The 12611-nt window shown below is 47.5% G+C and overlaps 1 protein-coding gene across 1 annotated transcript in view; it reads right to left on the reverse strand.

The window, feature by feature from the left end:
• Positions 1–1980: 1980 nt before the first annotated feature.
• COL5A2 (collagen type V alpha 2 chain) overlaps positions 1981–12611 on the reverse strand; it is a 226237-nt gene continuing 215606 nt past the window's right edge. Inside the window, exons 50-54 of the mRNA XM_060257242.1 lie at positions 10283–10390; positions 8604–8895; positions 6844–7031; positions 3556–3795; positions 1981–2129 (exon numbers count right to left, since the gene is read on the reverse strand). Of these exons, the coding sequence (XP_060113225.1) occupies positions 1983–2129; positions 3556–3795; positions 6844–7031; positions 8604–8895; positions 10283–10390 (975 nt within the window). The 3' untranslated portion in view covers positions 1981–1982. The remainder of the gene's footprint in view (positions 2130–3555; positions 3796–6843; positions 7032–8603; positions 8896–10282; positions 10391–12611) is intronic.

The following is a 12611-nucleotide window of genomic DNA, read 5'->3' on the forward strand; positions in this document are numbered from 1 at the left end:
TGCTCATTCATTTCTGCAGTGAACTAACAGAGCATCCATTGAGGTATGTTAAGTACTTGAATTAAAACTATAGAATTATGGCCATAAAGCACTTGAGTGCCATATGCTTCAGCCTTCTGTACTACGAATGGGCTTTCCACAGGTAAGGGCTTTCCACAGGTAAATGTGTTTTTTTTTGGGGGGGGGGTACACAAAGCAAAAGGCAGTCTGCCATAAACTAAGTGCATGATGGGTTTACATAAGGCTTACATGAAGTTTCAGGATGGATAAAGAGCAGGAGCCTGTATCAGACCCACGGTGAAATCCCGAACTAAGTTATACCCTTTGATGCCTACTGACTTTGATTGATTTAGAAAGACGTAACTCTGTTTAGAATTGCCCTGTCAATGCTGATCTGTCATTCCTCCAAATTCCAGCGGTCCTACCCCAAGATCTTACAACCTAATACTGGAGGAGAAAGAACAGGGTCATGGCAGGTGGGGGACCCTCACAGAAGGAAGAAGAAGAAGTTGAATTTATACCCTGCCCTCCATTCCGAATTTCAGAATCTCAGAGTGGCTCACAATCTCCTTTATCTTCCTCCTCCACAACATACACCCTATGAGGTGGGTGGGGCTGAGAGGACTGTCACAGCAGCTGCCTTTTCAAGGACAACCTCTGCCAGAGCTATGGCTGACCCAAGGCCATTCCGGCAGCTGCAAGTGGAGAACAAGAGGTGGCAAAGAAGGTAAGTAGGGTCATCCTTCCAGGTGGGGGCTGGAGGTCACCTGGAATTACAACTGATCTCCAGATGGCAGAGATCTACTCTTTTGGATAGAACACCAGCTTCGGGGGGGGGGGGGTGGAGGATTCTGGGGCATTATACTGTTGACCTTCAGGGGCAGGCAACCTAATGGCAGTGGAGGATGTCGAATAGTTTACAAAGGCTGAAAAGGGTATGCAAAGAAAGTGGGGTATGAGGGAAAATGTGAGAAAGGAAGCTGTATTCTATTAACGGGGAGGAAAAATTCAAGGGTGCAAGAGAAACTGGTAATGTAAGTTCAAGGAGAGTTAAACTCTTCCAAGTCAACTAGAGTCAATAGGTTTAAAGCCAACTAGAATCAATGGGTTTAAAACCAACTGGAGTCAATGGGTTTAAAGCCAACTGGAATCAATGGGTTTAAAACCAACTGGAGTCAATGGGTTTAAAGCCAACTGGAGTCAATGGGTTTAAAGCCAACTGGAGTCAATGGGTTTAGAAGGGTTTAAATTCTGCTTTGGAAGGCACTGTCAGGACTGAGGGCCAAGGTATCATAAAGTTCCCAAGACTAGACTCTTTAGCTTTAAGAGAATATATTTTAGTTGAAATGCTTGGCCGCTCCCTTCAACACAGAACAGTGACTTGGCAAACATAAAGGTCAGCAAGGGCTAAGTTTGAATTACCCAACCAGTCCCATGTCTACGAGCTTCTCGTACCAATGGATGCCGTCTTCATGGATGCTTTCCTGATGCACCAGTGAGCCGGACTTTGTTGCAAGTTTTAGGACCGGACAATTGAAACTCTTACATATATCCATCTGTGTAGAATGCTTGATATGAATTACACTCGCATAAGTTGAGAAGAATAAAAAACCCGGGATAAGAAAATCCAATCATCATTATTATTTCTAAGCATGAACGATGTGTTAGTGGGTTTCGCATCAAAGGGTGGCCATTTGTCCATGTAAAATAATACTATCTTGTTAAAATGTTGACTTGGGACAATTAGACTGAAGGCTTGCAAAAAAGTAAAATAAATATTCTAAAGAAGGCGGGGGATGAGAAAGAACTGTTATATACAATGCTGATCCGTCATCAGCCATAACTTCAAGAGTCTCAGGATTAATTTCACTCTGTCTAAGTTCTCGTGTTTTGTTGCTATTGCTGCTGATTCCCAATGCTTCTGAATTGGTATGATGTTTCCCTTTTTGTTGATTTCCCTTCTCTTTTTTTCTTTTTCCCTTTTACACAAAACAAACTGGTCCAATCTCTATTCCAAACTCTTGGTCGGGACTTCCAATGTCCACTGGGGCGATATCGATGATCGGTAAGCGTGCCACGTTCTGCGTTTTGTACTCAAAGACTGTTTGGCCAACGTTCCCGTTGCGTTTCTGGGTGAGGGGAAAAGAAACAGGAGAGAGACAAGAGTTCAGGGTTACTGGTCAAATTCTCTGTGTCAAAAAAAAAAAATCAAGGACCACAGTGGAATAATAGTAAGACTGAAAGAGACAGCACGACGAAAACGAACACATATATTTTACCAAACCTAACCAATGCAGAACACTAACAGATATATAGCCAGAAACACTATGAGCAGGACTGGGTTTTTTTGTAGAAAATGCCCAGCAGAAACTCATTTCCATATTAGACCATGCCCTCTGATGGCACTATTGTTTCACACAGGGCTTTTTAATAGAAAAAGTCCAGTGGGAACTCATTTACATATTAGGCCACACCCCCTGATGCCAAGCCAGCCGGAACGGCGTTCCTGTGCATTCCTGCTCAAAAAAAAGGCCCTGACTATGAGGATGTGGAAGAGAGCAGGGAGAACTTAAGACCAGCCCCTCCTTCTACTTTCAAGGAAGGCTTCTGATTGGCCATTAGAGATTTAATTGGTGTTTAGAGATTTAGAGATCTGATTGGCTTTTAAAAGCATAGCAGCTGTTGCTACAGCAGGAGGAGCTTTATCATGTGACTGAAGGTAAGCCCCTGAGGCAGCCACTTTGTTACTGGACCTGCCTCCAATAGATGCCATTTTGTGGCAGCCATTTTGTGGCAGCCATTTTGTGGCTTTGCCCACCATACTATGTCAGGGTTCCAAAGGTGCCCACCAGTTCAAAAAGGTTGGGGACCTCTGAACTAGGGTTGGACAAGCAGTCTCAGACTAGGCGGGAAATTCTATGAGCAACAGCAATTAGTTTGCACAGAAGTGTAACTCCTTCCATTTGAAAAGTTGTTCCGGGGCAGAGGTGGCCAACAGTAGCTCTCCAGATGTTTTTTGCCTACAGCTCCCATCAGCCCCAGCCATTGGCCATGCTGGCTGGGGCTGATGGGAGTTGTAGGCAAAAAAAATCTGGAGAGCTACTGTTGGCCACCCCTGTTCTAGGGGGCTCCGGACTCTTACCCCTTCCACGAAGATTCCACATTGGGATCAGGTATTACTTTGGAAAACAGATCCAGACTCATCTAGTTTCAGTTCCTGTCACAGTACATGAGCTACCATCCAGTAAAAGTGGGGAAACTGGGGACTGGCAACCCTAGTGTGGGCACAACATCTGCACTGCCACACATTAGGCAGTGCCTCCCTCCTCAGCTGAACGTCAGCTGCAGAGACTCCTGCTCCTTGGGTTTTGCTCATAGGTGGGAACCACAGGCCCGCCTTAATGCTAATAACAACAGTACGGCTGTGGTCCCACAATCCCTCACTTTGCTGTCAATTTGGAACATGTAAACTTCAGTGCCATGCGTTCTCTTTTTCTTTCTCTACACTTCGTGATAAATTCAGCTCTGCGAAGAGAGAGCCAGCGAAACACTTACATTGCAGCTGTCATGAAGGACTGTGTATCTAAAGCGGCTGTTTCCTTCTGCTTTGATCTCCAGGTCGTTAGCCCCTTTCAGAACCACGGCCTTCTTCAGGTTCTTGGCTTGGTCATCCATGTAGCCTACGCTGTTCTTGCAGTGGTAGGTGATATTCTGAGAGGCTTCTTTGGACAGCAGACGCAGGAATGTCATCTGCGTGACAGCAGTGCTGGGCGACTCATTGTCACCGTAGGCAAACTGCAAAAAGTACACAACAAGTTTGAGTCCAGTAGCACCTTGAACAAAGTTCTACTCAAGGACATTTTATTCAAGCACAGACACATTTAGTGTGCAAGCACACTTCTTCAGATAGAGTGAAACTGAATTGCCTCAACCGTTACATATTGAAAGTGGGGGTGATAGTTGCCAGGAAGGGCCGCTTAGAGTCAAGATCAGGGCCGACCCTAGGGTGCATAGTGCCCCAGGAAGCCTCGCCACCCACTGCCCCACCGCAGTGCCCCTCAGTGCAGCCACCCGCCTCCTCCGTCCCTTGTCCCTTTACCAAAATTTTAATGCCCAGGAATGGCAGTGAAGCACCACGCTCCGTGGCTCTCTAAAGGCCGACCCCCTCACCGATCAGCTGATCAGTGGGTAAAACTACACTGGGGGCTGGGGGCTCCTATGTTGCCCCTTGGGCATGCTCAAGATCAGCGCTGGGACAGCAGCGGCGAGCTAGCCGCTGAAAGAGTGGCAGTGCCGCTGCCTCCTCCCCACTTCCTTCCCACACAATCCGGGAAGGAAGTGGGTAGGAGAAAGTGCGGCGGCCGCTCTTTTAGCAGCTGGCTCACCACTGCTGCCCCAGCGCTGATCTTGGGTGTGCCCAAGGAGTGGCATAGGAGCCCCCAGCCCCCGGTGCAGTTTTACTTGCTGATCGACAGGGGGGTCAGTTTTAGAGAGCCTGAGAGAGAGCGCTTCACCGCCGTTCCAAGGCATTACAATTTTGATGAAGGGATGAGGGAAGGAGGAGGCAAATAGGGATTTGCCTAGGCGGTGGGGCAGGGGGAGGCCGAATGTGGTGCCCCTGCCCTGCCGGCACCCTAGGCAAATGCCTAGTTTGCCTAGTGGGTGGGCTGGCTCTGGTCAAGACAGAGACAGAAACCAATTTGGAAATTACCAGTCCATACGTATAGGTATGTACTGGACCCAAACTTTGCTCTGCTATTTCAGATCAACATCTTTATACACCTGAATTGTAACAAGTACAAAGAAATATAAACTTACAAGCCCTCATCTCTGTCCCTCTGCCTTCACAGGTGAGGTGGACAGGCCAGAGGCAGGACATTTTCAGTACTTTGGTCATTATGGGAGAAGTCTGAGTAGGACGAAGCATTGATGCAACTATACATTTACGGCTTTATTATATTTAGGATTGCGTATGACTGCAGCCTCTGTGTCACACAATGGCCAAAAGCGAGGGGTATCAGGAGGTCCATCAGTGGGGCCAGAACTCCAGAAGCACTCCGACTCCCCCCCCCCCCCCCAAAAAGCACCAAGAATACAGAGCATCACTGCCCCGGACTTAGGAACAGAAAAGAAGCCATGTTGGATCAAGCCAATGGTCCATCCAGTCCAACATTTTGTGTCACACAGTGGCCAAAACCCAGGTGTCTTTAGGAGGTCCACCAGTGGGACCAGAACTCCAAAAGCCCTCCCACAGTTGCCCTCCAAGCACCAAGAATACAGAGCATCACTGCCCTAGACAAAATGTTCCATCTATAACTTGTGGCTAATAGCCACTCATAGACCTTGGTCCATGTGCTTATTCAATCCCCTCCTGACACTGTCTATGCTTGTAGCCACCACCACTTTCTGTGGCAACTGCATATGTGAATTACTCTTTGGGTGAAAGCAGGCCTCAGATTCAGCAGGAGCTCCCAGGAGCGCAGCTGCTGAACCCTTCTGTGGGTTCCCCCTCTTCCTCCCCACCTCCCTTGTCCATTGAGTAGTAGGTACAGCTGCATAACAATCCCTGGATTAGGAGAGCAGGCAGCCAGCCAGCCCCCAGGGGCTTTGCCACACCCCCAGCAGCCCTCATTAACCCCTGGAGAAGCCCATACCACCCTTGCTCCACTTCTTATGTGATTTTGGGCAGCTGGGTGGCTTGCTGGCCTTTTGATTGAGAGCAGCCAGTCTTGCTTGCCCAGGGCTCTCTTTTCTTGCATTGGGTTGCTTTTGGCTGGTTGGGGGCATATGCTAATGAGTTATGCTAATGAGCTCCACCACATATTTTTCTACAAAATGAACTCTGGGTGAAAGAAATACTTCCTTTGTTCTAAACTACCACTCATTAATTTCATTGTGGGAATTCTGGAGATGATTACCATACACTCCATGAGATGCACTTACCACACAGTACTGTAGTCACAAGCCCCAAACATTTCCTGTTCCTGTTACTCAGGCTTTTTATTAAGTATGTTTTAAGAATCTTTTTTAGCTATTTTATGGTCTGTTTCTGGCCTGAGGTCCCATTATATGGGTACTATTAGGGCTTTTAACAACTTCATTTTAACCACTCCGTTTTAATAGCTTGTTTGTTTTTATATCGATGTTAGGATATTTTTATATAATTTTATTTGATTGTTTTTACTTTTATTCAAACAGACCTCAGAAGAGGCAGTGCATAAATCTCCAAAATAATTAAAAATAAAATAGTTTTTTTAATGAATCCCAGCTGAAGCATAATAGTGAAAATATTGAGTTCATGGATCAACTGATCTGGGCAATTTCTGCATTACAAATCAATGATTCCTCATAGTACACTATATCAAAACAGCATACTCAGGAGTGGAATTCTCAGGAGCTCCTTTGCATCTTAGGCCACACACCCCTGATGTAGCCAATCCTCCAAGAGCTTACAGTAGGCCCTGTAAGAAGAGTCCTATAAACTCTTGGAGGATTGGCTACGTCATGGGGTGTGGCCTAATATGCAAAGGAGCAGGGGTGGAATTCTAGCAGGAGCTCCTTTGCATATTAGGCCATACACCCCTGATGTAGCCAGTCCTCCTGGAGCTTACAGTAAGCCCTGTAAGAAGAGCCTTGTAAGCTCTTGGAGGATTGGCTATATCAGGGGGGTGCAGCCTAATATGCAAAGGAGCTCCTGCTAGAATTCTACCCCTGGCATACATCAACAACTAAATGCACACTCATACTTGAGCTGACTGTATTTTTAATTTTCCTTTCACAAACGGAACGTATTATGAAATGAACAAAATATCTCAAGAAAATCTTGGTATGAAATGTACTTACCTGTGAACCCCTGTTCATGTCCAGTCCATACCAGACAGGCTTTAGTTCAGGTGACCGACTCGTCCACCATGTTTTACGTGGGATAGTTGCTGGGTTGGCAGAAATGCACGTCTCGCCGCTTTCCATGTTGCAGAATACTTTCATGGCATCTTCCACACAGCCTTGGTTAGGGTCAACCCAATATTCTCCTGCAAAGGCAAAGCAGGAAAGTTGAAAGAGACAGTTGGCCTAGATGAAGATCTAGGATAGATTCAGCAGGTAGGCTGTGATTGTTAAATAAACTTCTACCATTCAAGTTAAACTGTAGTGGCTAGATCGGAGATGTCAAACTCATTTGCTATGAGGGCCGGATCTGACATAAATGGGACTTTGTCAGGTCAGGCCATGGGTGTACCTATTTAAGATTAGGTAGCAGAGATATAAACTTTGTAAAGGACACAGACAAACATGATTAAAGATTTTTTTTTAAAAAAAAAATAAACTTAAAATAAAACATTCTTAAAACATTAGCGCTTGTTGGTCTTAAAGATGCTTTCTTTGTATTTCTCCCATGGGATCCTGGGAACTGGGCAAAGGAAGCTCTGGCTCTTTCCTTCCTTCTCCAGGGGACCAGAAGGGGCAGGAGCTTCAACCAGTGGAGAAAACTGAAGTTTTGCGCTGTAGCTCCTGTGCGATTGAGCAAGCCTTGCAAAGAACGCTGAGATGCAGGAGGAAGCAAGAGAGAGGGAAAAGGAAGCAAACAAGGGCCAGTTGCTCGGGGGCCTGACAGGAGCTCTCCGGGAGCCTAATTTGACCCCTGGGCCACATGTTTGACACCGCTGGGCTAGATTGTCAGACTAGGAACTGAGAGACCCAGGTTTGAATCCAGCCAAGGAAACTTGTGGAGTGACGCTGGGTCGGTCACATAGTCTCAGCCTAACCTACATCACAGGGTAGTTGTGAGGGAAAAATGGAGGTGATGTAAGCCACCTCGAGTCTCCATTGGGAAGAAAGGTGGCATTATAAATGAATAATATGAATAAATTAGAGCTGCTACATCAATGCATTAAGATTTTGTGTTTATTTATATCTTACGTCTCTCCCACCAAATGGGGACACCAAGTGGTTTGTCCTATCATTCTACCCTCTTCCACAACAGCCCCCCACTTTGAGCACCAAGGTCACCTAAATAAGGACATAAGGGAAGCCATGTTGGATCAGGTCAATGGCCCATCCAGTCCAACACTCTGTATCAGACAGTGGCCAAAACCCAGGTGACATCAGGAGGTCCACCAGTAGAGGCAGAACTCCAGAAGCCCTTCCACTGTTGCCCCCTAAGCACCAAGAATACAGAATATCAGTGCCTCAGATATAAGAACATAAGAGAAGCATGTTAGATCAGGCCAATGGCCCATCCAGTCAAAGACTCTGTGTCATACAGTGGCCAAAACCCAGGTGCCATCAGAACATCAGAAGCCCTCCCACTGTTGCCCCCCAAACACCAAGGATACAGAGCATCACTGCCCCAAACATAATAACATAAGGGAAGCCATGGTGAATCAAGCCAAATGCCCATACAGTGCAACACTCAATGTCACACAGTGGCCAAAGCCCAGGTGTCACCAGGAGGTCCACCAACACAGGAACAAACTTCCATGGCAGAACATGGATACATACTCAGCTGTCCCAGGCCCCAATCTTTCACTCCAACCACCTGGCCTTCCCTGCTCATGAAGGTCTATTCAGATTAAGCAATGACTCATCTTTAAAGAAATACCTACCACTCTTTTTGGATGGATGGCACTGCCTCAAGTCATCACAAGTCCGTGCTGGGTGTTTCTTGGTCCCATCCGGGCTGCGCATGGTTTCAATCTGGCTACTAAGTGACTTCAGTGTAGCGTGGACTCCTGGATCTGTTTTGTTGTTATCCTCCAGGGCAGCTTCATCTTCGGAGAATTCCGGCAGCGGGTCAGCGAGACCATCGTCGTAATGTCCCATAATGTCACCAATGGCCGCTGTAAGGTGGCCAGGAGGACCCGGAGGACCTGGGGGTCCCGGTTCTCCTGGGGGGCCCTAAAATACATCACCGTGTTACTACTGCTGGAAGGGGAGAGAGGAGATCGCATGCTTGGCCCTCCATAATACAATACATGTGTTTGTTGGTTGGAGGAAAACTGTATTTCCAGTTTGAGTTCTGGGAAGATAATTGCTAAGTCACAACTGCACAAAAATTATGAAACAGAACAGTTTTCCAGTGATACTTTTTTGGCCATAATATTATGCACATTTAAGCCTCAGAGAGCTCGGTAAGACCTACTTCTGATTGAACACACACAGGGGTGAGCTGTCAGTCTCCTCAAACAAAGGATCTTTTTTTAAAAACGGGAGTGCACACCAGAAGACACATCAGGGTGTGTGTGTGTGTAGAAAAAGAGCAATGGAAGAGCCCCTAGAAAGCAAATATCAAGAACTCTCTAAATCTACTACTCTCACAAAGGGAGGCAGGAAAAAGACTGATAGGACACCACCTCTCCATAAAATGCTATCAACTTCTTGCTTCCAGGTATTGTGGGACATACAAACATATCAACATTTATTTATTTTATTTTATTCAATTTCTATCCCACCCTCCCCGCGAACACATGAAGCTGCCTTCTACTGAATCAGACGCTCGGTCCATCAAAGTCACTATTGTCTCCTCAGACTGGCTGCGGCTCTCCGGGGTCTCAAGCTGAGGTTTTTCAGGCCTATTTGCCTGGACCCTTTTTTAGTTGGAGATGCCGGGAACTGAACCTGGGACCTTCTGCTTACCAAGCAGATGCTCTACCACTAAGCCACCATCCCTCCTTAAATCTTTATCAAGGAGTCTTCCCATTTTTGAAGACATATGAACCGATGAAGCTGCCTTCTACTGAATCAGATCCTCGCCCCATCAGTCTCCTCAGACTGGCATCGGCTCTCCAGGGTCTCAAGCTGAGGTTTTTCATGCCTACTTGCCTGGAGCCTTTTGAGTTGGAGATGCCGGGGACTGAACCTGGGACCTTCTGCTTAACAAGCAGATGCTCTACAACTGAGCCACCATCCCTTCCTTGTGAGAGTAGTGGACAAGGAACCTGGGAGTGTATGTGTCTTCCCCCCCTCCCTTAATCTCATTTTTCTGCCAGAGGCACTGAAAGTGATTTGTGAGAAATGAAATACCAATTGGAAACTACAGTTGAATGATTTCAAAGTCATATTTATAAAAGATTTTCATTACAACCTCTTGCTGCTTTCAAGCTTAAAGCAGAGACTATTTTATCCTCTGAAAGTCTTGTAAAGAATGTGACTAGCTCCCTATAATTTCAATGCAGAGGAACATGCATGGCGATCACCAATATCGAACTTTCCTGTACCACCATTTTGGTGCTGTATAGAAAACCCTGAACTCCCTCCAGCCTCACAGAAGATCCTCATAGTTTACCTCAGGTCCTGCTTCTCCGAGGGTCCCTCTGACACCGGGAGGTCCAACTGGCCCAAGTGGTCCAAAATTTCCTTCTTTACCTGAAGGTCCAACCGGACCAGGAGGGCCCTGTATTGTGAAAGAATGTCCACATCGATAATGTAAACAGTACCAAGTCAGTTTAACCAAACCATCTCTACCCACAACCTTTTGGGTAATGACCCAGATGAAGCTCTAAACTAGTTATGCATCTAGGGTTGCCAAGTCCAATTCAAAAAAAGTATCTGGGGACTTTGGGGGTGGAGCCAGGAGCAATGTTGTGACAAGCATCATCGAACTCCAAAGGGAGTTCTGGCCATCACATTTAAAGGGACCGCACACCTTTTCAATTCCTTCCTTCCATAGGAAATAATGAAGGATAGGGGCACTTTCTTCTGGGTTCATAGAATTGGACCCCCTGGTCCAATCTTTTTGAAACTTGGCAAGTATTTTTGGAAGAGGCATTGGATTCTATGCTGTAAATTTGGTGCCTCTAACTCAAAAAACAGCCCCCCCCCCGAGCCCAAGATACCCACACATCAATTCTCCATTATACCCTATGGGAATTGGTCTCCATAGGGAATAATGGAGTGCCCAGCAGACGTTTCCCTCCCCACTGCTTTCTAATGACCCTGAAGTGGGGGGAGGGCCTCCAAACCGGGGGATCCCCTGCCCCCACCTAGGGGCTGACAACCCTATATGCATCATAGTTATTGGCTTCAACTAAGGTTGCCAAGTCAGGGTTCCAAAATTCTTGGAGATCTGAAGGTGGACTCTGTGGCGGGGAGGGACCACAGCAGGGTATACCACCATAGATCCCACCCTCCAAAGCAGCCATTTTCTTCTGGGGAACTGATCTCTGTAGTCTGGAGATCAGCTGTAATTCCAGGAGACCTCCTGGCCCCACCTGGAGGGTGGCAACCCTAGCGCCAACTGAGGATGGACATCTGCCTCTGCATTGAAAGATGAATCCAATTGATTCAAAAATGGGTGGATAAGTATGTCTATGTAGCTATGGGTCACGTGTACAAATTGGTACTTTGGTTAAGCAACGTAGGCCTCCATCCACTTGTAGACCTCCCAAGACTGGTCTTGGGTGAGTGTTCTTTACAAAGCTTTGTAGCAGTAGAATGTATAGTTTAGAGACATTCACTCAGGCCTTGAATTCAGCAGGAGTTCACAAGAGAGCAGCTCCTGAACCTTTCTGATGGCCTCCCCTCCTCCTCCCCACCTACCTACCTTGTCCTTTGAATAGTAGGTGCAGCTGCATAACAATCCCTGGATTAGGAGAGCAGCCAGCCAGCCAGCCCCCAAGGGCTTTGCCATGCTCCCAGCAGCCCTCATAAACCCCTGGAGAAGCCCTTTCTCCACTTCTTAGATGACTTTGGGCAGCAGGTGGCTTGCTAGCCTTTTGACTGGGGGAGGGGGCAGCCCAAGAGAGCCCCAGGCGAGTGAGGCTGGATCTCTAGCCAGCCCAAGCAGGTCTCGCTCGCCTGGGGGTCTCCTTTCTTGTGTCGGGTTGCTTTTGGCTGGGGGGGGTGGCATATGTTAATGAGTTAGGCTAATGAGCTCCACCACCTATTTTTCTACAATACGACCCCTGCATTCCCTTATGCACAAGGAATTGGTAATCTGTGGACCAGGACCGGATTTATGTATAGGCTAAGTAGGCTGAAGCCTAGGACCTCTAAATCGAGGGGGCCTCCACAGCCCTGCTCCCCACCCCCCACAGCGGGCAGTCTCCCCTCTCCCAAAATTGCAAACCCAAGACTTCATGCGAGGGCAGGGCAACTCAGGCCCAGCAGCTATGAGACTCAGGGCCAGCCAGTGGGGCCCAATTTGAAACTCTGGGGCCCAACTGGAAACATTTTTGTGGGGCCCCAGTTCACAGCCAAAGCCTGCAGAATCTTAGAGATATAAATCCATCTTGATTGCCCTGGTGCGGGGGCCCCCCTTAGGAGCTGCCCGCAAGGCCCAATTTGGCCAAATTGCTCCAATTGCCTTAAGGCCAGCCCTGATGAGACTGTGCAGGGGTTGGACTGACAAGCCCTGCCCCTTCTAGGTCCCTGGTGCCACTATTCAGAGTACAGACTCCAGGACCCCAGCTGCACAGCCTTCCCCAGCTCAAGGGTCAGGTCAGTAGTGGTACATGCTGCACTTTAATCAGTGGGAGAGTGCGAGTGGGCAGCCGGCTGGGGCAGATAGACCAGGCAAGCAGGCTCTCCCAAGTCCCTTCCATTTTTCCCTCCTCCTTGGCTTGAACAGAGCAAGCACATGTGACTGGCACTGGCCTCACCCCTCCCAGGCAGGG

Source organism: Heteronotia binoei, chromosome 16, assembly GCF_032191835.1.
Source record: "Heteronotia binoei isolate CCM8104 ecotype False Entrance Well chromosome 16, APGP_CSIRO_Hbin_v1, whole genome shotgun sequence".
NCBI classification, from domain to species: domain Eukaryota; kingdom Metazoa; phylum Chordata; class Lepidosauria; order Squamata; family Gekkonidae; genus Heteronotia; species Heteronotia binoei.